Below are 22,721 nucleotides of genomic sequence, written 5' to 3' on the forward strand. Positions count from 1 at the left end.
ATGGGCAAGAAGAGAGAAAGAGAGGAGAAGCCCGCCGACGATGTCGCCGACAGAATGGACGAGGACTCCTCCGACGATGAGGTGGGAGACCTCATCTTTTCTCCTTAAAATGAAGCTCACAAAATCAGGACTTTGACGTCGTCAACGTCGATTTCGAGTGGTTCAACTTCGACCCAGAGGTCGACTTCCACGGCACCAAGACCCTGTTGCGCCAACTCCTCGACGTCGATGCGACGCTCTTCAACATCTCTGGCCTCGCCGATCTGATCCTGTCGCAACCCACCATCGGCTCAACCGTCAAGGTCGACAGCAAGGAGAACGACGCCTACGCTCTCATCACGGCGCTCAACATCAAGGAGCACAGCCAGAAGCCTGAGATGGCCGACCTGGCCAAGTACCTTATTCAGAAGGCGCAGACGAATGAGGCCCTGGCCCCTATCCCCAACCTCATCAACGGCGGCGCTCAAGTCGGCCTGATTCTCGGCGAGAGACTCATCAACATGCCTTCCGAGATCGCCCCACCGATGTACCGCATGCTCGTCGACGAGATTGAGGCTGCCGTCGAGGACAAGGAGCCGTACGAGTTCACGCACTACCTGATCCTCTCCAAGACGTACCAGGAGATTGAGTCAACACTGACCGAGACGGAGAGGAAGGGCAAGAAGGCCAAGGCAGACGCCGCCATGTGGCACTTCCACCCCGAGGACGAGGTTTTCGTGAAGCACGCGACGGCACACGGCTCCTTTTCTTACACCAACGACGACCAGGCCGTCGCGGATAGTAAGCGCGCATTCCAGGAGATGGGCGTCAAGTCGCACGGTTACATGATCCTGATCGAGGCGAGCAAGTGGGAGGGCGCGGTCCAGGCGGTAGAGAAGTACATGAACCCCGGCCAATAGAGGGGGGATATAAATAAAAGTCATGAATCATTTCAAGCATTCCATTTTAAAAGTCTACTCTACCGGCTCTAGTCTTTGCATCAGGTACTCTACCTCAACTTCCTTGGTCAGGGGTATCACGAAATCCTTGTACAGGGCGACCACGGAGTCGGCGTCAATCTTGGCCTGGTTCTCGGGACCCGCGCCGATGGACGGGTCGGTGCCGTAGGTGAGGCACTTGAGGCGCAGGCGCTCGAGGACCTTCTTCTCAACAGCGGCGTTGGTGATGGCGGCGCCGATGCCGTCGCGGTCCTCGGCCTTGATAAGCGCGGTGTACTTTTCCGGTTCCGACTGGAACTTGCTCTCGGCGACAAACTTTCCAAAGTGTATCCTGCGCGACAGGGCCTGCAGGCAGGCAATATCGCAGGTTGCCGAGGAGCCGTAGTTCTCCTGGGACTCGCCGCGGTCCTCTCGGCCGAAATCGGGGCAGAGTGCGGGGAGGAAGGTATCCACATAGAACTTCTTGATCTTGTCGTTGACGTTGACGTCGTTGGGATGCAGGATGCGCGGGTAGTGCAGGGGCTTGAGGATCTGCTTTTGGAGGGCCTCCGGAAAGAAGGGGTACTCGTCGGGGGACTCGTAGCGGCGGATGATGGACTGCAGCTTCTCCTGCTCGCGCAGGTACCAGTCCATGAAGCTCAGCTCGCTGTTGGGGATATCCAATGCGCCGGGGACGTAGATGGTCTTGTTGAGGGCGAATTGGGCTCGTTCGATGAGGTGGAAGGTGATGGTGTCCTCAAGACGGCTGGGTACATTGTCAGTTGTTGCCATAGATATTGTTTGTCGGGGAGTTTGGGGTTGACATACATCAACTGGTACCGGATGCGGGACAGGTCCAGCGCCTTGGAGGGGTCCGATAAGTCGATAAGGGAGTCCATCTCGTCGTCAATTGACTGGAAACCAGAAGAGATATTGTAGACCGGGCCGTGAGGATTGTTCTGGCGCAAAATTGGCGGTTGGGGGTCTGGCTGGTGAGAGAAACGCATCCGGACTGGTTATCGTCGAGTCACAAAATCTTGGGGTAAGATTTGCTTGAAGAGGAGCCAAGGCCGATGACGCCGGCGCCAAAGGGGAAAGGTGCCAACTGAGAAAAAAAAAAAAAAAAAAAAAAAAAAGATCTCATCTCAGCACTGCCTTCAGAGCGAACAAGGCTGTGCCAATCTCGTTGACGGGAAAAAGGACCTGCAGCACAGGCACAGGGGTCGCTTCCGGCGGGCACCAATCAGGACCCCCTGCGACATGTCAATTCCAGCAGCTGCTCGCTGTTCACTGCTCAGGAGGTCCCGTCCGGTCGCTGGAAGAAAGCCCGGACCATCCACGCCGCTCCAAGGACCAAAAGTGCGGGCGCTGCTACCTTCAGCGTCTTGAGCGTGTTTTCGAGCCTTGTGGTCGCTAATGGAAAAGCAGCTTAGCGGATTGGAGGCATGGAGCCACGTCGGAAGCCCGCCCAGAAGTCGGAGTGTCCACCCGACCTTGAGGTGACCTGCTGGCTGGCCTTGGAACTGGCCCAGGTCCATCCAGCTGAGGGGGCACGCCGCACCGCACCAGAGACGGGAGAGGTGCACCTGCTACGTGCAGGGAGCTCCTCGGGTTTTAGCGCCTTCGTCATTCGCGGGCGCACACGCACTGGACACACACAACTGGGCCTGGGACGGTCACAACCGACCCCAACCGGGTCATTGCCGGGATCTTGTCTGGTGTGTGGATACGTAGTCGATTCTTGACCGAGACAACAAAACTTGACCTTGTCGAAAACCACCACCGACCCGGAGCTGTTTCCACAACTCTGCAACCTACACCATTTCTCCTCTCCCTCCGACCTCGACCTCATCCCCCTTGTGCCACCATTGTCGCGCGTATTGACCCGGAGAATACGTACGCATGGCCGCCTCGGATAAGGATAACGACCAGTATGGCTTCAACGACGATGCCGGAGACGACCAGTCGGTCCTGTCTGTAAGTCACGCTTGCCACTCGCGTGACCCCCCGGCGGCATCGACTTGGCCGGTATCGTGGCCTGATCCAGTGCTGATAATAATCCCCCTCAGACCCGTGGCATAGAAGCATTCGGGCGCAAGGTCACCACCACCGCGAGCCATTTGATCGGCCCTCTTTCCGAGCAGAGTGGCAACGGCCACGGCCATTACCATGGCGCCCTTGCCGAGGTCCACAAACAGCTGCGCCGCCCAAATGTCCAGCGCAGCATGTTCTCGATGGCGAAGACCACCCCGACCGACTTGGTGCGCTCAAAGCTCTCCAAGACGGAGATCCAGCACCGCGCTTTGACGTACCTTCCCGATGAGCTCCTGGCCAACATTCCCGAGGGCGACAACTCCTTTTCTCTGTTCCAGGGCTTCAAAGCTAGCTTCCCCGAATTGACGGAAGAGGGCAGGAAGCACCGGAGGCGGGTTTCGAGGGGCAGGAAGTTGCTGGACGAGACGGCACATACCCCCGGCACACCCCAGGAGCTGCAAAATCTGAAAAAGGACAAGGCGTCGATGATGCACGAGCTCGAAATGCTGGGTGTTCGTAAGAACATGGCTAGCAGCGAGATTCGTGACATTGACAACAAGATTGCGAACTTGCACGGCATGCGACGGATTATTCTGGATAGGCTAGCGAATCTGGAGCAGGAAGAGACAATGCTGGAACACGACCGTAGGTGGAATCGCGGACAGCTTATGGTCTTCAGCTAACCCGTCACAGTTATGGACACCGAAGCTCGATTAGAAGAAGCGCAAGAGCTCTTCGACGAAGCGGAATCAATTGCTATCAACACACCTACAAAGACTGAGGAGGACCTTGCCGGCGATCAGGATGAGTCCGGTTTCATGTCGCAATCCGTCTACGAGAAGCTACCGTCCGCATCCAACACCCCGGCATCAAAACAGAAGAAGAAGGTTGTTCGTCGAAAATCTATGCCGATATTGCACGAGCATTTTGAACCGGGCACCGCCATCAGGGAGATTCGCGCCCACCAGGACACTATTACGGCTCTCGACTTTGACGCACCCTTTGGAACTATGGTTACCTCGGCTATGGACGACTCGATAAAGGTTTGGGATCTCAACGCGGGACGCTGCATCGGTTTGCTAGAGGGTCACACTGCATCCGTAAGAACGCTGCAGGTCGAAGACAACTTCTTGGTGACCGGTGGAATGGACGCTACAATTCGTCTGTGGGATCTTAGCAAGGCTCACTACGACCCTCACGGCAGCCAATTCGACGATGATGAAGATGGAATCGCATTTGAGAACCCCGACGACAGCCCGGTTGAACCTCCTGCGGGAAGCATGAGGGATTGTCCTCTTTACACCCTGCAATCACATGTTGACGAAATTACGGCCCTTCACTTCAGAAACGATATCCTTGTCTCCGGTTCAGCAGACAAAACTCTGCGGCAGTGGGATCTTGAAAACGGTCGTTGCGTGCAAACTCTCGATGTTATGTGGGCAGCGGCTCAGGCTTCTGCCAACTTTGGCAGCGACAGCTCTTGGAGGCAAACGAGTAGAGCGCCGGCGCAGACGGCCCACTTTATTGGGGCTTTGCAAGTGTTTGAGACAGCTCTGGCGTGTGGTACCGCCGATGGCATGGTTCGTCTATGGGATCTGCGAAGCGGCCAGGTCCACCGAAGCTTGGTGGGACACACCGGCCCGGTGACATGCTTGCAATTCGACGACGTTCACCTTGTTACCGGTAGCATGGACCGAAGCATTAGAGTAAGTTCTTCCATGGTTGCAAAAGAGAACCTGGCTAACCAGACCAGATATGGGATCTCCGTACAGGATCCATCTACGACGCGTATGCATACGATAACGCAGTCACCAGCATGATGTTTGACGAGAGGAGGATCGTCAGCGCGGCTGGCGAGGACGTCGTGAAAGTGTACGATAAGGTAGAGGGCCGGCAGTGGGAATGCGGCGCCGGCATTGCGGAAGCAGACGACAACAAGACGCCTGCCGTTGTAGAACGTGTACGTGTTAAGGACGGGTACCTGGTCGAGGGCCGTCAAGACGGTATTGTAGGAGTATGGACATGTTAGAGTATACAGAACCCCTTTCAGTACAGAGCGAATCAACGCAATACAACGAGATACGGCATTTACGAAGCTTGTGATGATGTGTAAGACCGAAAGTCGCATGAATTACGTTTCAATTGACTTTTGCATAACCAATTCTCCTTGATGTTTTGGTCGATGGGTTGAGGGGTGTAATGCCGTTGGCTGACAGTTCGTCCCATCTGGCACGAGCTCACCAGCACCTTCTTCAGACGGACCCGCTTGGCGCAACTCAAACCCGTTACATCTCACCATCAACACACTCACATCATACGCTGCTTCTCATCCACAAACTCACTTTTCACAACGAGCAAGGCATTATAACCTTCATCCGCTTATTGAATGGCTTCGTCGGCCCCAGAAATATGAACACCCTCAGCAACCCTGCCCTCATCAAAGAATGCACAGACCTAGCCCTCGAGATGGCGTCCTCCCGGCCTGAGGAGTTTGCCGCAGGTGACGACGAGACGTTGAAGGCAGACGGCGTACACGCTCTCACCGAAGATCTTTTCACGCGGTACAGCGAGCTTGCGCGCCGCACGCTGGCCCTGGCAGGCTTGCCCGCTGAAGAGGAAACGGCGGAGATGACCCGCCTGCTTGACGAGGAGCTCGGGAGGACATATAAGCGGTTCTACGACTTTGTGTATGCGGAGTTGCCGTTTTGTTGGAGGGTGCTGTATACGGAGCTGAGCCTGATGAAGTTTGTCGTCCTAGTCACGACGGGCGCAGCAAGCGACGATGCGGGAAAGGAAGAGCTGCTGGATGAGCTGGTCGGGGTGCTGGATAAGGCTCTCATTCTCGCTGGCGGCGCGGGGAGGAGGAGGGGACGGAAGGTTATCGAGGAATTGCTTTCGTATCTCGATGCCCCGACGCAGGCTACGTCGTTGCCAGAGACGTTCCCGACTACGAGGACCTTCACGCCGCCTGTGACGAGGCCGATTAAGGTCGTGGAGGGGATGTCCATGGCGAGGTTCCAGCGGTACCTTGACTCGGCGGGGGACCTCGGGCCGGAGCCGCTGGTGCTGAAGGGGCTGCTGACGGAGTGGCCCGCCTTGTCGAGCCGGCCATGGGACAGCCCCGCGTACCTGATGAGCAGGACTTGCGGCGGGCGGCGGCTGGTTCCCGTGGAGGTCGGACGGAGCTACGTCGACGAGGGATGGACACAGGAGCTCATCCCGTTCAAAGAATTACTGAGGCGGATCACCGGCGAGAACGGGAAGACGACGTATCTCGCGCAGCACGAGCTCTTCACGCAGCTCCCGCACCTGCAGAACGACATCCTCACGCCGGACCACTGCTTCACCGCCCCGCCGCCGCACCCGCTCGACCACTCAAAGAACAAGCCGGAGCTGGATCTGCCGCTGGTGAACGCGTGGTTCGGCCCGCCGGGGACGATCACGCCGCTGCACACGGACGGGTACCATAACCTGCTCTGCCAGGTCGTCGGGGCCAAGTACCTGCGGCTGTACGCGCCGCACGACTCCGAGGCGCTGTGTCCGCGCGGGGAGGAGGAGGTGGACATGTCGAACACGAGCGGGTTTGACGTTGGCGCCGTGGAGGGGTGGGACGAGGACGCGGAGGGGCGGGACGCGATTGAGCTGGAGGAGTTCCGGGGGCTGCGGCACTGGGACTGCGTGCTTGAGAAGGGGGATGTGTTGTATATGCCGATGGGGTGGTGGCATTATGTGAGGAGTCTGAGTGTGAGTTTTAGTGTGAGTTTCTGGTGGAACGGAAATCACGTTGAGGCAGAAGGGTGAGGATTTGTTTGATGTTAAAATTCAAAGTGTCGAGGTAGATACCCCAGCATAAACGCTATGTACAACAACGCTGTCGATCCTATTTTTCGCTGCCGTTCAAAATCAAGAAGTTCATGAAAGATACCGCGCCTTTAGCTACCGCCCGTCTCCTCCGCCTCTTGAGCGGCGACTTCAGCCGAACCCTGCGCCTGCCGCCTTGCCTTCGCGCCCGCCTTGAGCTTGTCCCATTTGTCGCGATACTTCTCCAACGTGCGGGCCATCGTCTTGTTCTCCTTTTCCAGGGCTTCCATGCGCTCTATCGCGAGCGCGAGCTGCTCTTCGAGATCCTTGTTACGTGCTCGCAACACCGCGTCACTTGCGCCGCTGCCAGCCCCGCCGAGTCCCGATGGCGATGCGGGCGGACGCAGGCGCATGCTCTCCGCCAGAGCCATACTGGAGCTCTGAGCACTAGCCTCGAAGGCGTGGAGGCGCTTGCTGAGCTTGTCGAGCGTGTCTTTCAGCCACTCGTTTTCGAGGCGATGTTCCTCGGCCCGGTCGCGTTCGGAGCGGGTCCTGCCGCCTCGGCGCTTCGCACCGGGGGAGACCGGGGCGGAAGGGGTCTCGCGGGCATCGACGAAATCGTCCTCGTCGTCTTCGATAAGGCTGCCGACGCCGTGGAGGGAGGCTTCCATGCGACGCTTTTCCTTGTCGGCAAAGTTGAGAATGTTGGCGTAGGAGACCGTGTGGCCGCTCGTGGGGACAACGTAGAAGGAGTCGTTGGGGTTATTTGCGGAGAGGGCGCGCAGGGTGTTACGGGAGTAGATCTTTGAGAGGTCGGGTTCGGCCGTGGTCGCTGGCGATTTGAGTCTGTTGCGCTTGACGGGCGCTGGCTCGGGGACTTCGACTGGTTCAGGGGCGGGAGACTCTTCGGAGATCAAGGGCAGGCCGGCAAAGGCCAAGGGGGCCGAGAGACGGTTGATGATGCTGCCAAAGGTATTGTAGAAGCGCGAGTATCCGTCGTCGCTGGCTGGAGAAGCGACCTCCTCCGTCTTCTTGGGCTCCTGGCGCTGCGGTTCGGCGTGCGTCGGCGGTATCCAAGCTGGCTTTCCTGACTGGTCCAAGACATTCTGCATCTTGGCCCTCGAACCCTCACGCCTCACCTGCCCCTCCATGTTGCCCGGCGCCTGGTCGTTCGTAACGCTGGGCGGAATAGGCTGGCTGCGGTTCCTGCCGCCCCTGATACCGCGCGCCGAAGCGAGGTTGCTCGCGATGGACGAGGTCATCTCGCGACTGGGGTAGCGACGAGGCTGCGTCAGGGACGGAGGGTGCTTGGCCGCCGCGGCCGGGTTGCCGGCGGTCTCTGACTTGGTTGGCGCATCGTCCGAGGCGGAGATGCTGGTCGTCTCGGAGGCCTGCGACTCTGCCTTCTCGTCGATGGTGTCGATATTGGAGGCCTGGCTCGTGCGGCGGTCGAGGGGGATCTTGAGGAGCTCAGAGAGATGTTTGTGGTGTTGTTCCAGCAGCCTCAGGGTGCGCAGCGCTTCGAGGCTGGCTGTGGAACGAGCGGCGTTTGCGAATTCTCCCGCGGCGAGGGCATGTTCGTTGATTGCGACCGTAGTCTCGGACTGGTGCGTCGCGTTGGAGGCGGCTTTGGCATGGTCATGCGCCTATATATCATGTTAGGACAGTTCATGGAGAGACATTATGATGCGAAGGGAATGAGGCTACCTTGACCAGCGGCGACTCGTCCATGATTGGAGCCGCGACGATGTGGGTTGCCGATTGCGGTTCTTGGGATGACGGGCAAACGTTTCGATCGGGCTTGTGTGAATACTTTTCTCGTAGCGTCGCATACACGGGACTCTAAGATCCGGAGGTCACGCGCCCGCCACGGAGCATCTAAAACGGTGGCAGGGAGGTCGTTCGGTGGAGGTGCCGATGGCGGGATAGCACTACTGCTCGGTGGGTGTTCAAGCAGACGGCGGGCTGGGATGTTGGGTGGTTGGCGGTTGCGGTCACGGAGGATTTCCCCAGAGTTTCGCTAAGAAGCTTCCACCTGTTCCCTCCCCGCTTGTTCTTTCTCGCGGTGGAAACCCCAACAGGTGCACTGCACTGAATGGACTGGTGGAAGTGGCCCTGCTCAGTGCTGCGAGTGCTGCGTGCAGGAGCGGCAAGTCATTGCCGTGTGGCCACAATGGGGGGCCTGGAGCGGTCGGTCAAGGGAAAGTACCTGAGCGCAACTGGTACAGTACGTAAGCAGGGCAGGTCGCTGCCAACCTATGACGAGCAGCAAGGTTCACCCTTCCCACGTCACCAGCAAGTCCAGAGTCAATTCTGCTGGTGACATTTTCATGATGCAGTTTTGAATCAAATTATGACTGTTAGCCGAAAAGCCATGCTGAAGCTAAGAGAGGCCGTCAATTTTCCACTGCTAGGCCGGCGCTTCCGGGGTTCGTAGTTTGACAGCGAAGACGTCGTTATGCGTACCACTGCCTCGGTTCAATATGTTCTCAATTGACATCTGTCGACTGTTCTGCTTGCTTCTTGGCCAGCAAAGCATTCAAAGTCAAACCCTGAGATATGCCTGTGCCACCACTTGACGCAACGGGCTGAACATCGGGGAAAACAAATGTGGCTGACTTTGAATCAGCCCAGCGTAAGAGCCTCTGAAGTGACGGCAGTCGCGTGCCTCTGAGTTTAGCCAGAGACATGGCAGAGACAGGTACATGCCATGCGCCTCGCCGGGCGACGGAGGATGGAAGGATTCTAACATTGTCCAATGCCCGGGGGCGCGGCGTCCTGTCTGTCTTGTCACAGGAGGATCTGGCCTATCACAAGAGTCGCAGTGGCCTCCCCAAGACACTATTCGCAACCTGCAGAGCCCCTGACGTCGTTATGGGTTCCTTAGCCAGCAGGTGATCCAAACGGGGAACCCAGCGGCCACAGCAGGCCCCGATCGGGCCAGCCATCGAAACCCTCTTGGGATTTTCCATCTGCCAGACTTGCATACATCGACCATTATCGACAGGAGGGACGAGGGATAACGTGGCGAGGTGGGATGAGCGTTGGGTGCATCGCCCCGAGGCTGCCGTGAGCCGCGGATGGCCGTCGTTGAATTATTGATGGGAACCTAGGACGACGAGGATGATGCTCCGCGAGATATCAGTGTGACAGCGTGCTGCCACCTACTTGTACGAATACCCGACCTAACATTCCGGCCTGTCCACTAATTAGGGTAAATCGGCAGACCATGCAGGTGGGATGCGAGCGCACTCGGATAGAATGGAGTTCGCGAATGAGGTGAGATGCGATCCAGGCCAAGACGGAGGCGGTACATGATCTTGTTAAGGGGGTGAGAAAGCGGCGCTCCTCGAGAGATCCGACTCTAGAGGATCTAGCCAAGCGAGTGCGAGGGAGAAATGCTACCAAGATGGTGGAATCTGCGCAGCCGCACTCGCATTCTGGATGACCCAAGCAAGCGAAAAGAAGCTATTAAAAACAAAAATAGCAGCATCAACTTGGTCTGGCTGGGTGGAGGAAGGAATATTACCACCTGAGGGACCCATCGCAACATTGAAGTGGCGGTCGACGGCCCCAGATTCCCAATTCTTCAGGAGTCCAGGCCGCTCGTAATAATGGACCAATGCAGGTTGGAGTGCACCCAGATGCACCAGCAGAACACCAGATCGGACGGCGAATAACAATCGACATGATTCCGCCGGGTGCAACGGCATTGTGGCACAATAACATGCAGATGTCCGTCTCTGTAGAATACATGGAGGTCGTAGGAATTGTGACCCACTAACAGGGACTTGTACCTGCCTCCAGACGGTGACCACTTAAGCTGCTCCTCCCACTTTGGGCCAAGGCGATTCTCCCGTAAGGTAGGGGCCGTTTACCCCGGCCCAGCCCGCCCGTACGAGGCATTTGCCTTCGCCTTCGGTGACGATGACGCTCGCGCAAGGAGAGAGCGCTCCGGCTTGGGTTGGCCAAGCTTCCATTGTAGCCGTACCGTAATACCTCGAGGTGGTCTGCTGCAGCGTCCACGTCTAGACTGGGCAGGTCGCAAGCGAGCATACAAGGTGGGACCGGTCGACCGTCTGGGCCACTGCCTTGCATTTGAACGAATTTGCCCGGGTCTCTTCCAAGGTCATTCATAGATGAAGCCGCCCGTTGCTTCTTTTTAGGAACTCGAGATCCAGAATTCGATCCATGGATCAGGAACCTTCTCGGCCGGAAACCTGAACAGCTCTGCTCTGCCTCACCCGTACCTTGCACTAATCGCCGCCTTCCTTGCACTGCAACATCACATCGAAACGACAACCTCGAATCAAACACTTCAAACACCAAACAGGACAACCCGAACCCCTACCACATCGACCTTAATTTCGTTGAAATACCTTTATTTCCCTGTCGCCTCAGAGCATGATCTTCGAGCCCACTTGTCGGGTCCGGTGCGCGTATTGCTCCTGACAGCCTGTCAACTGCCAACCTCGGGACCTGCCTGCCTGTGCTGGAGTCTCTGGACCGAACCCGCAAACCCTCGTAAAGAGTACGACATTACGGTATTTACGAACCCGGAGCTGAGGAGGAGCAGTGAGGATCAGGACCCAGATATCCAGCCTGCCGGACCAGCCAGCCAACCACGATGGACAGCACTGGGGAGAGTGGAGGGGCGTTGTCGAAATTGCTACCAAAATCCATCGCAGCCAAGCGCCGGCGCAGGAAGCAGGAAGCGCGAGAGGAAGACGCAGCAGCAGCTACGGCGCAACTGCTGCTGGGAGTTAAGGGAGAGGATGTCACGGCCCCAGCAGACACAAGTTCGCTCTCAGCACTCTCGGCGGCACCACCACTAAAAGACGACTATTACGACGACGACGTCAGCCAGTCGTCCCATAGACGCGACAGCGGCTCCTACGTCCACGACCACGGGCATGACACGGACAGCCTCGCAAGAGACGGCTCGACAGGCATTCCCGACCCAGACCGCGACTACAGACACAGCTACGATCGCGACTACGAACCCAGTCCCAGCGGTGCCAGCACCAACTACGCCCGCGACGACGCCAGCATGTTGTCCCTCGAGACACCCGAGGAGAAGTGAGTAGTGTGTCTGTTTCTGTCCCGTTGCTTGCTTGCTTCTTTGCGAGTTTCTTCACGAGTGTCAAGTCTCCAGATCTCGGGTCTCACTCTTGGCAGCCGTTGCTTGTCTGCGCATCTAATTGCTTATTCCCTCCTCCTTGTCGTTCTTATCCTCTTTCTCCCTCTCTCAGTCCCCCAATGCCCATCTCCAATCTCCAATCTCCAATCCTAATATCCAATTCCCCCTTCCCTGTCTGTCTGATGCAACTCCGTGCGCTGCGGCAGCTTCATGTGCTGTTCTGCACCGGACCCTTTTGCATCTGCATCCGGACGCACTGATGCCGCATTTCATCTGCCTGGCAAGGCCACGTCTCTCGCGTGGCGCATTTAAAAAAAAGTCGTCGTGGGAGGCTCCATCGAGTGACGAGGCGGATTGCTACGCTGTTCCGCTCTGCTGGATGAACCTACTAACGGCGCGGCGCGGCCTGGCCTCCTCTCCTCGCGTTCCCTCGCTTTCACTCCTGCCCCCAGTCCATGTCCCCCCCTAAGCTTTTAGGGGAATGGCAGGGGAGGAGAGTGGGAGAGTGGGAGTGATGAGGGGAGAGCATTCAGGGAGCGATCAGTCGGCAGGTTGGGGGGCGCATCCCGGCCTTGACAGTCTGACTGGCCCGGGGTTGGGGCTGGCCGCCGCCGCCGCGCCCTTTTCCATTGCTGGACTGGAGCATGGCTGGAGCTTGGTCTCAGCTCCTCATCCACTCTCTGCGGCAATCGCCGTATGACGCTGCCTGGGGGTCCCATCAGCACACAGCACCGAGTGCACCAGCACCAGCACCAGCACCAGCACCAGCAAGTGAGGTGAGGTGTGTGTACCAGGCCAGGCCAGTCCAGTCTCAGCAAATCGCTGTGTTCCTGACGAGTGTTCCATTTCCTTTTCAAGCGAGGGGCGGACACAGGGCCGTCCATGTTTCTCCTGCCTCCTCCGTTTCGCATCTTAACTGCTGCCTCCATCTATTACTTTACCTCGCATCTCACCTCGATCGAGGCTCCTCGTCCATGATTGCACCCAACTAACTTAAACTTCTCTTCCCCCCCTTCGCTAGATCCTCCCGCCCAAATGCTATCTCGACGCATCCTTCGCAAATAGGTTACTTGACAACTTCTTCCCCGATCGTTCAGGCAACTCACTTGCCTGAACCCCAAGCGCAGATACTGGACGAACAACTGTCAGAGATCGCCTCGGCGCGATCCACATCCAACAACTCAGCCAAGCGGACGCAATCGGCCGAATCCACAGATTCGTCCCTGCGCTCCAAACGCAGCTTTACCAGTCTTGTGCCCCCCAAGAAAAACACAACACGGTCACCTTCACCCGTCGGCCGCCTTAGGGGAGTTTTCAAGTCAAAAAAGACTCCAAGTGCCACCACTAGTCCCGAGAGGAGTGCGGGCGGTGACGACACTGACACCGACCGAGACATTGGACGCGGAGTAGCCTACCGAGGCCGAGCTGCAGCTTCAACATCTGACCTCACCACCACTACAAGGTCCTTTGACTTCACCGACGCGCCACCCGTCCCACCTTTGCCGATAGTACAAGCGCCACAACCAACTCCCGCAAACAAGACGAATGCATCCTCCCGTGTAACGACGACATCTCACTCTCCTGAGCGACGCCGCTCCAGAGCTTCCACGAACAACTCTGTCAAGATCGACACCAACGTCCCCTCGACCCCGCCCCAACCCGAGAAGGGCACTCCCGTCATCGTCAACACGCCGCCGACCCCGACCGACCGCAGCGCTCCTTCCGCACACTCCTCACCGGGGCCCGGTCCGCAGCCCGCCGTTGATGCAGCTGCGACCGCCTCAGGCAACACGAATGGTGGCTCCGCCCAGGGTAACATGATTGCTCATCGTAGGGGCAGATCAAACTCTGGTAGTATTGGGCCTAGCAAGCTCTCCAACATCACAAACGCTCCTTTGACACCCATCCCCGACGTAAACTCGGCCAGCAATCCAGGCACCCCCGCTCCAGGAGGCGGCTTTTTTTCCTCGGTATTCTCAGCCGCGCAGAACGCTGCGACCCAACTTAGCAGCGCAGTACAGAACACAGGCATCGGGCCAACTCCTCCTAAGAATAAGACGACTCAGAGACCCCCCGACATCAAGATCGAAGACCATCCCGAGGTCGAACCTCCCCTGCCGTCCCTCACAGGATCAGCCATGGAGAAGGAACCCGCCGTCAAGACCATGGGGTCTGGCGAGCTGAGCCTCAGCCAACTAGGAATAACAGATACAGGAAGCGTCGCCGGTACGCCCGTCACGTCGAAGTTCCCCGACACAACCGATTCGCGCTCTAGATCCGAATCAGCTCCCACCGATGCGGCTTACGTAGCTGCGACCCGAGACCTTGGACCGGACGACGGCCGACAGCCCTCTACGAGACCCCAATCCTTGCACGATCCGGGAAGCGGCGGCGACCGCACGCCGCCATCGAGCAGCATCAATGAAGACAGGAATTCGGGAATTCAACGGAGTGGAAGCATTCGAAGCGCCATTGGACGCCATCGTAAACGGGGAAGTTCCGCCGTGTCTGGAGGTACGGCAACTACAATTGGCGCTGCCATTGCTGCGGCTAACGCGTCTCTCGCTCATCCTCAAGCCAACGCAAGCGTCCCGAAACTCACCGGATTCGCCGTCGCAAGCAAGAAGCGCAACCGCGATTTCCACGCACTGTTCAAAAGCGTGCCCGATGACGATTACCTCATAGAAGATTACAGCTGTGCCTTGCAGCGCGAGATTTTGGCGCACGGCCGTCTATACGTATCCGAAGGTCACCTGTGCTTCAGCAGCAACATCCTCGGTTGGTCGACCACTCTCGTCATGAGCTTTGACGAGATCGTAAGCGTCGAGAAGCGGAGCACGGCCCTAGTTTTCAAGAACGGACTCATGATATCGACCTTGCATGCGAAACACATCTTTGCTAGTTTCACAAGTAGAGACTCCACCTACGACCTAATTGTCAACATCTGGAAACTTGGTCACCCGACCCTGAAGAGCTCTTTGAACGGAGTGCAGCTGGAGGGTACTGGCGGTGATAAAACGGAGAAGGTTGACGCGGATGTAGTGGCCCCGGAAGTAGAAGACGCGAGTCTGTCCGACGCAAGCGAGGAAGACAGCGAGTCAGGCGACGACGACGACGTCTACGATGAAGACGACGACAACGAAGACCTCCAGGAAGTAACACAGCCAACAGACATGAATCCCGAACCCGAGACAGAGAAGACCGTCTCACGGAAGGTGTCAGGTGCAGGCGGTGCTAATGGCGCGCTTTCCGATGTCGTTAAGGACGCTGTGGGTGTACCCAGCACCAACGATGACTTCCCTGGCCCAGCCACTCATGCGCCGACGGACTGCGGAGACTCAGGCACGCATTATGAGAAGGTTGTTGGTGATGATGTCATTCCCGCGCCCATCGGCAAGGTGTACAACCTGCTCTTCGGTCCGGCATCGGTCACTTGGATGTCCAAGTGGCTCACCGTTGAGGCCAAGTGCACTGAGCTGACGATGGAGGACAAGAAGGGTCTGACGCTGGAGAACAAGTCACGCTTCTTCAGTTACATCAAGCCTTTGAACGGAGCTATTGGTCCGAGGCAAACCAAGTGTCTTGTCACTGAGACCTTGGAGAGTCTGGATTTTGAGAAGTCGATCAACCTGAACGTTGTCACTCAAACACCCGACGTCCCTAGCGGCAACATTTTCAGTGTCAAGACGAAGTATTGCCTGTCTTGGGCTGAGAACAACTCCACCCGAGTCCAGACCAACTGCACCATCGAATGGACGGGCAAGAGTTGGTTGAAGGGTAAGTCTCAAGAGAAAGTCTGAAATTACGAGTGCTCAGCTAACAAACGTCAGGCCCAATTGAGAAGGGTGCGAACGAAGGTCAGACCGCTTACTGCAAAGATCTCTTTGCCAGTCTGAAGTCGGCCGTTTCGTCGAAGGCTCGCGCTGGAGGTGCAGCAGGTGGTGCTGCCAAGGGCAAGAAGCGGGGTAAGAAGGGCAAGGCTACAGGCTCATCGACAGATGTCGAAGACGAGCAAGTCCGTCCGAAGAATGTTCCCAAGAAGGATTGGGGACCGTTGGAGCCCGTCCGTAGCATCCTGGAGCCGATCCTCGATATCGTCAAGCCGCTTATAACAGGCAACATGATGTACGGCCTCCTGGTTGGACTTTTGGTGGCTACTTGGTTCGGCTTGGGGCTGCCAGGCAGACAACCGTCGAGCGACATGCGCATGTACGGCTATCCCGACCGCCTCGCCGCGTACGATGAGATGTGGAGGCGTGAGGAGAGTGAGCTGTGGGAGTGGCTTGAGGAGCGTGTCGGATTGGAGAGGTTAAATGACCCCAACATCTCGACACGCAAGAGAGCGATGGAGCCCATCACGGTAGAGGAGAGGGTAAGAGAAGATCGCATGGATGAGAGGGAGATTGAGGAAGCGATCAAAGTCACGGAGGAGAAGTTGAAGGTGTTGAAGGGGGTCATGGACAAGAAGAAGACCACAGCCGGCTGAGGAAATACCCAGGAACGGGAGGCAAAAGTGCAGCAAGTCAGGTACCGACACTACACACCGTGTTATTCTTTTTTGTTATTATTGTAGCATATTCATTAGCGCCGCCAACGAGCAAACAGGGCTTGACTGGGATAGCATCTGCTGCGAATCCAATTCGTCTCATCACTCATCATCTGCATTATCTTTATATGATACTGGCTGACCTTCCGCGCTCGATTGAACTCACAGCCAGACAGCAGTCACGTCAGTCCTACTTTCTTTCTTTAGGTTCCTTCCTCATGCACTCTAGGTTGAAAGTGCCTTCCGCGGCCGGCCTGCTCCTGCCTCAAGTTATCAAGACTTTTTAGAGAGGAAGTAGCAAAGGTTAATACGGGGCCAGGCTCCTTAGCCCTGCCTTCCTCTTCTCATTTGAGCCAGCACCTACCTGCAGATTTTGCTGTTTACACCTAACCACCATGTGCGAAACGATCCTTGATTAACCCAGTAGCAGGCAAGGCAGGTTGTCTAGACACAACACCTCTCTCCCCTGGACTTGTCCTCCCAAATCTGCCCTTTCTCCTCTTTTCAATTTCATCAACTGCTTCCTGCTCCAGTATTCATCGTTCTTTCAACATTCAACAATGCAGTCTCGCCTTCGATTGGACACTTCCCTGCGTCCACCACCCAGTCAGTCACATACGTCTTGAGCCAAGGGACAGGGAGCTGCCACCATGACAGGCAGCAACCAGCCTGCACCCATGACCTCCCTCGGAGATGACGGGTACGCGCGTACCATCGACCGACTGCGCGAGATTGGCGTGGCAGACCATGTAGCGCTGCCGCAGCTTGTCGTCGTCGGCGACCAGTCGTCTGGTAAGAGCTCCGTTCTCGAAAGCGTCACGGGCTTCGCCTTCCCTCGTGCGCCAGAGCTCTGCACAAGATACGCGACACAGATCACCTGCCGCCGTGATGACTTCGAGAATGTGGTCATCAGCATCATTCCTGCCGCAAACTCCAGCAACGCCCGGAAGGAGAAATTCTTGGGTTTTCGATGCTCGACCGGCAAGAGCAAAGTGAACCTGGCCAATGCCTTGAGTGAGGTACGTGTCACGACAGCATCAGTTGTGGGATTTTCTGACACTCTCGAACACAGGCAAACAAGGTTATGGGAATCCGAGAGAAAGCCGTTTCCGGCTTTGGCGATGGAACAGCAACTTTCGCAGAAGACACGCTGAAAATCGAGATCAGTGGGCCTAATGTGAGTGTTTTTATCTCTGGAAACTCACGAGCAAGACTGAATCTCCATACAGCAAAACCATCTGACCGTAATTGATGTGCCTGGCATCTTCAGAACGGCGACCTCTGGGCGGACCACGGACGAGGACATCGTCTTGGTCAAGAACATGGTCCAAAGCTATATGAAAAGCCCGAGAACCATTATTCTGGCTGTAGTCCCCTGCAATGTCGACATCGCCACTCAAGAGATCCTCACCATGGCACAAGCATTCGACCCTGAGGGCATCCGGACGATGGGTGTTCTCACAAAGCCTGACCTTGCAACCGAGCGAGCAACGCAACAAATTGTCTGCGAGCTCGTTGAAGGAAAGCGATTCCCACTGCGTCTCGGATACTGCGTCGTGAAGAATCGCGGTTCAGACGACAACAAGTCGACATTGGGAGAAAGAAACTCCTCTGAAAAGGCGTTCTTCTCTGTATCGCCCTGGGCGAGACTTCGATGCACCAAGAGAGTCGGCGTCGAATGCTTGAGTCTTCGCCTTCGCCATCTCCTGCGGGATGTCTCAAAGAAGGAATTCAAGAATGTTGCGGTTGAAGTCGAGCGTCAGCTCTGGACCACGAGCAAGGCATTGGAGGCGATGGGCCCACCGAGAGACAGGCCTGAGAGTCAGCGGCGATATTTGGGACAGCTGAGCTCAGACTTCCAGGACGTTGTCCGTCGAGCCCGGGATGGCCATTACAGCGGGATGGCCATTACAGCGGGATGGAGATATTCGACAACAACCAACAGCTCCGACTGATTACCAACGTCGTCGCTCTTCAGGAGACCTTCAACGACACCTTTGAGAAACGCGGCCATACCAGACTTTTTGAGGGAACGCAGCGACAGCGAATCTCCGGAACCCCTCCTGTCTTACAAATACTCGAATCCTGTCAAGGAAGCGAGATGGAAGGCATTATGCAGGATTTGCATGGTATCTTGAGAGAGCTCAATTACGGATGCCCTGAACCTCGTAAGGATTCTTTACTGGTACAGATTGAGATCGCCTTCAGAAGAACCCGTGGACCCGAGCTTGGAACGGTAAGTTTGATACTCTCTTGTGGTTCTTACCTGTTTCTCTATTGCATATGTCGCCCCAACTGCCGCCTTATGACGTTGTGAATGATCTATAGATTCCCTTTTCTTATGTGACTTTGGTGCTGACGCAAAGAACAGTTTGGTGGCTCTGTCCTCGGCGAGGTCTTCAGAGAGCAAGCCAGAAGCTGGGCGCCTCTGGTTCTTCAACATACAAGCCGAGCGATTGTGCTTGTTCACATGTTCATCACTCGGCTGCTTGCTCTGAAGTTTCCTGACGTCATCTTCCGCACCAACATATTCAACAGACTTCTCAAAGACAAGCTTAGAGCCGCTTACCAACGTGCAATCAACCATGTCGAGTTTCTCATTGACGTCGAGCTGAACGGCCAGCCCTACACGTTGAACCACTACTTCAACAGCAATCTCCAAGCAGCCCAGGCTTCGAGGCTCAAGCAAACGCTCCAGAAGGTCATCGGCAGCAAAGAGTCCAGCCTGGATGATACCCAGGAGTCAGGGTGGTGGGTTACGGAAGAGATGCTTTCTAAGCTGACCCAAGATCGGTCGAACGCCGAACAGGTCCGGGTCGACATTCACGATATCCTGTTCAGCTACTACAAGGTTGCGCGTAAGCGCTTTATGGATGTCATCTGCCAACAGGTTGTCTTTCACTTTCTCCTCGACGCCAAAGATGGTCCTCTTCAGATCTTTTGCCCCGATCTTATCATGGGCCTCGAAGACAGCCAGCTGCGACTCATTGCGGGAGAAGATTCCAGCACCAGAGAAGCGCGCGAGAACCTTGCCCAAAACATTGAAGTTCTGAGAACCGCGGCGGAGGAGTTGAGGAATGGTTCCTCATGAGCGGTTGATGGTGTACGTGTTTTCGCGATGTCTGCAAAAGATGTGTTAATTTGGCAGAATGTACAAAGATGGGCGGTAGGATGAGGAGGGACACCTGGATTTGCTGATGCCGGACTTTGAGTATGGCTGAAAGTGAAGGGATATTAAGATGAAAGAAGACACCCTGGGTCAATAGTGTACGTGAACAATGATGATTAGCTTGACAGAGACAGCCATTTGCTGCGAAACGCGATGTCTTGCTTTGAACACGGAAAAAGTCTTGCTTCAGGCAACCGATCTTTCCTTGGCCAGTGCATTGGAAATTAGTTCTTATTTTGTCATTTCTATATTCTCTAAATGGAAATACCTAGACCCTTGGCCATTCCGTGTAGCATCTCATACAAAGCCCACGCACCAGGGTCGGGCAACTCCTGGCCAGCCGCGTCGCCGACGTACGTCGCGCGGCCAAACCTCGCCTTCAGATACCTCGTCGCCTCCGCCTTCTCAGCAGCGACCTTGACGGCAGTGGCGAAGTCAGCCGTCGCAGCAAAGCTGTCCGTGAACGGGATAAGTACGTCCATGACAGTGCGGTCGCCTTCCCTCGCCGGGGTGTGCGACTTGAGCGCCTCGACGGCCGTGGCCAGAGACTTGGAGTATAGCGCAGCTGATGGGGCGGTACCGGCGGCTGCGGCGTTTGTTCTGAGAGATGAAGAGTACGCGGACAGGAGGATGCCGAGGATGGCGCCAAGGGTGCCGCCCATGTCGTCAACCGCGCCGATGGTGGACTCGAGGAAGGAGAGCAGGGAGCCGCTCTTGGCGACGCCGTTGTCGAGGTTGCGGAGGAGCGACTCGCAGAGGCCCTTGACGGCCTCGCCGCAGTCGCCGTCGCCCATGACCATGTCCCACTCCGTCAGCTTCGGCTCGGCGGCGATGGCGCTCTCGCAGCCTGACCTGATGGACTTCTCGAGCAGGGCGGGGTCGACGTTGATCTGGACATCGGACTTGGCTGAGGAGGCGTTCGCGTCGGTTTGGTTTACCGCAACGGTGTTGGCCTGCTTGGCGTCGGCGGAGGGGATGATGATGTTCGGCCACGAGACGGCCGTGGTCTTGCGGTCGAGCAGGCCCAGCAACTCCGCCGCTCCTGTGCTCGACTGTCTAGCCGCGGCCGAGATGTTGACCAGCGAGATGGAGAATCCGGGGGCGTTGAGCGACGTCTCGAACGCGCCGGTGAGCGTACGGCAGGGCGTGATATTCCACGTCGCCGCCAGCTGCGTCTGGACCTCGTCCGTCAGCGCGCCGAGCTCGAGGACCGACAGGCCGCCGTAGTTGTTGATGAGCAGCGTGACCTCGTCGCCGGTCTCGAACTTTACGAACGCGCGCTCGGAGTCTGTGGGGTCGCAGACGAGCTTCAGCATCTTGTCGACGAGGTCCTTGACGGACGGAAAGGGGGTCAGCAGCTGCTGTGCGGGCTCGTTGTGGATGCCGGCGCCGAGCGCGCAGGCGTCGGCTGCGAGGGACTGGAATTGTCTGCCGGGGACGTGGCAGTGGTCCAGGGCGGAGCCTATTGAGACGGTCTGGTCGTTTACTGCTCTGCCGATATCTACGCAGCGCTCGAAGGAGTACTTTTCGGCCGCTGCCGCAGACAGGATCTTCATGGCTGTGTGACTTGGTCAATATGCTGTCTTTTCCTCGACGTCTTCAGTTCTTGCAACTTACTGAAAATGTGACCCGGCATTCCTCTCCTGCCTACCCTGCTGCTCCTACTCCTTCCAATCGAAACATCGTCTGTGGCGGGGAGAACAACGACATTGTCTGAAAGACCAGCAGCCTTTGCCCTCTCGGCGGCAAGACCAAAGTGCAGGCGGTCGCCGGTGTAGTTTGTGATGAGAAGAATCGTACCAGCGGTCGAGGGCGCCAGTCTCATGGCCTCGAGGACCTGCTTCGTGCTCGGCGACGCGAAGATGTCACCGCAGGCGACGGCCGAGAGAAGACCCTCGCCGACGAACCCACTCCACGCTGGCTCGTGACCGGAGCCGCCTCCGCCGATGATGCTCACCGCCGAAGGGTCGTTCTGGGCGTTCGCGACGACGCGCTCGGCCTCGCTTAGGACGAGGTGAGGGTTCGCCGAGACGAGAGCACGGAGCGCTCTCGGGACGAGCGTGTTCGCCGCCGTGTCGGGGAAGTAGTGCTTGGTCGCCATCTTTTCGACAGGGGGTATATTTTGCGAGGAAAAGAGGAATTGGCCAAAAAAGCAATCAGCTCTACGCTTTTCGCCGGAGATGGCTGCAACTCCTGGATATAAGGAGCGCGCGCGTGCGAGTGGTGCTGTGCGCGGATATCGAAGTGCGTGTCATCGTTGCGAGGTCTCGCATTGCCATCCCACGATCCATCGGGAAGCAATCCATCGAAGGCTTCAACGCGCCTCGAGCCATGCCATTTCTTTGCGAATTGCCATGACCGTTCGTCTCTGGAACGCCGCGTTCGCGGCTTGGATGGCTTAGTCCGCGGGTAATGACAGCCGAGTCAGGACGTGGTCGCGAGACGCGGTCTGTGAATGTGGGAGGAAAGAAGGAATAGTTTTGGAGAGAAGTGCCCCCGAGCCGCGGTCACCCAAAAAGAAGAAAAGAGGAAGGCCCTTGTCCCCGCACCACGCGAGACTTCCAAGTTTTCTGCCTTTTCTGGGGATGGTTCGTTTTCCCCGCGCGCATTCCCGATCAGAGCCTTTCCAACCCTTGACAGACCCCACAGCCGAATTGAGACCACGACAGCAACCGGACAAGTGCCGACATGCCCATCTCGAAAACTTGGGGACGAACAGAGACCGTTGGTCAAGATCCGCCGCCCTGCCACGGAAATAACCGCCATCCACCACCTCCAGTCTCTTGTTCTCTCCAGGTCACGAGTTGAGGGGCCCCGCTCCTCCGCCCCAGAACCCGGAGACTCCACGTCGAGAATTCAGAAAGTCACCCAGCGTCGTGTACCTTACCCGCGACCTGACAACGTTGGACGCGGAGACTGAAACCGTAGATCCCCAAGTCTTGTTTCGTCAATCTCAAGCTCATCACCCGCTGAGAGCCGCGTCTCGCAGTCTTTATGCCGGCCACCTGCAGCTAACTACCTTACACTAGCGAGGGTTTCTGCACGCCTGCATTCTGCTGCTCTCCACGGTGCCTAGGTTGCCTGCATTACCGGGACACCACAAACCTGAGCGTG

General features: G+C 57.0%; 8 protein-coding genes across 8 annotated transcripts; 5 read left to right on the plus strand and 3 right to left on the minus strand.

Annotated features, from left to right (window-relative positions):
• BCP1 lies at nucleotides 1–899 on the plus strand (the record flags this gene model as incomplete). Its single annotated transcript, XM_036640213.1, has 2 exons — nucleotides 1–81; nucleotides 129–899. The coding sequence occupies 2 exons, from the start codon at nucleotides 1–3 to the stop codon at nucleotides 897–899; spliced, it is 852 nt and encodes a 283-aa protein (XP_036495173.1).
• Nucleotides 900–953: 54 nt separating this feature from the next.
• On the minus strand, nucleotides 954–1,816 carry ARO7 (Chorismate mutase; the record flags this gene model as incomplete). Its single annotated transcript, XM_036640214.1, has 2 exons — nucleotides 954–1,683; nucleotides 1,746–1,816. The coding sequence occupies 2 exons, from the start codon at nucleotides 1,814–1,816 to the stop codon at nucleotides 954–956; spliced, it is 801 nt and encodes a 266-aa protein (XP_036495172.1).
• A 1,003-nt stretch (nucleotides 1,817–2,819) lies between these two features.
• On the plus strand, nucleotides 2,820–4,980 carry mdv1 (Mitochondrial division protein 1; the record flags this gene model as incomplete). The annotated part of the gene is made up of 4 exons (XM_036640215.1): nucleotides 2,820–2,894; nucleotides 2,987–3,596; nucleotides 3,645–4,657; nucleotides 4,705–4,980. The coding sequence occupies 4 exons, from the start codon at nucleotides 2,820–2,822 to the stop codon at nucleotides 4,978–4,980; spliced, it is 1,974 nt and encodes a 657-aa protein (XP_036494011.1).
• A 380-nt stretch (nucleotides 4,981–5,360) lies between these two features.
• On the plus strand, nucleotides 5,361–6,752 carry kdm8 (Lysine-specific demethylase 8; the record flags this gene model as incomplete). The annotated part of the gene is made up of 1 exon (XM_036640216.1): nucleotides 5,361–6,752. The coding sequence occupies one exon, from the start codon at nucleotides 5,361–5,363 to the stop codon at nucleotides 6,750–6,752; it is 1,392 nt and encodes a 463-aa protein (XP_036494009.1).
• Nucleotides 6,753–6,883: 131 nt separating this feature from the next.
• CGCS363_v008368 (uncharacterized protein) lies at nucleotides 6,884–8,483 on the minus strand (the record flags this gene model as incomplete). Its single annotated transcript, XM_036640217.1, has 2 exons — nucleotides 6,884–8,398; nucleotides 8,460–8,483. 2 exons carry the CDS (start codon nucleotides 8,481–8,483, stop codon nucleotides 6,884–6,886), a joined length of 1,539 nt encoding a protein of 512 aa, XP_036494847.1.
• A 2,896-nt stretch (nucleotides 8,484–11,379) lies between these two features.
• On the plus strand, nucleotides 11,380–16,378 carry CGCS363_v008369 (uncharacterized protein; the record flags this gene model as incomplete). Its single annotated transcript, XM_036640218.1, has 3 exons — nucleotides 11,380–11,831; nucleotides 13,355–15,669; nucleotides 15,723–16,378. 3 exons carry the CDS (start codon nucleotides 11,380–11,382, stop codon nucleotides 16,376–16,378), a joined length of 3,423 nt encoding a protein of 1,140 aa, XP_036494846.1.
• Nucleotides 16,379–17,088: 710 nt separating this feature from the next.
• On the plus strand, nucleotides 17,089–19,529 carry CGCS363_v008370 (Interferon-induced GTP-binding protein Mx; the record flags this gene model as incomplete). Its single annotated transcript, XM_036640219.1, has 5 exons — nucleotides 17,089–17,457; nucleotides 17,511–17,615; nucleotides 17,668–18,306; nucleotides 18,384–18,674; nucleotides 18,810–19,529. The coding sequence occupies 5 exons, from the start codon at nucleotides 17,089–17,091 to the stop codon at nucleotides 19,527–19,529; spliced, it is 2,124 nt and encodes a 707-aa protein (XP_036494610.1).
• A 332-nt stretch (nucleotides 19,530–19,861) lies between these two features.
• On the minus strand, nucleotides 19,862–21,708 carry DAK-1 (Dihydroxyacetone kinase; the record flags this gene model as incomplete). Its single annotated transcript, XM_036640220.1, has 2 exons — nucleotides 19,862–21,165; nucleotides 21,225–21,708. The coding sequence occupies 2 exons, from the start codon at nucleotides 21,706–21,708 to the stop codon at nucleotides 19,862–19,864; spliced, it is 1,788 nt and encodes a 595-aa protein (XP_036494168.1).
• Between the last annotated feature and the right edge of the window lie 1,013 nt (nucleotides 21,709–22,721).

This window comes from Colletotrichum siamense, assembly GCF_013390195.1.
Source record: "Colletotrichum siamense strain Cg363 chromosome Unknown KSG_Cg363_contig05, whole genome shotgun sequence".
NCBI classification, from domain to species: Eukaryota; Fungi; Ascomycota; class Sordariomycetes; order Glomerellales; family Glomerellaceae; genus Colletotrichum; species Colletotrichum siamense.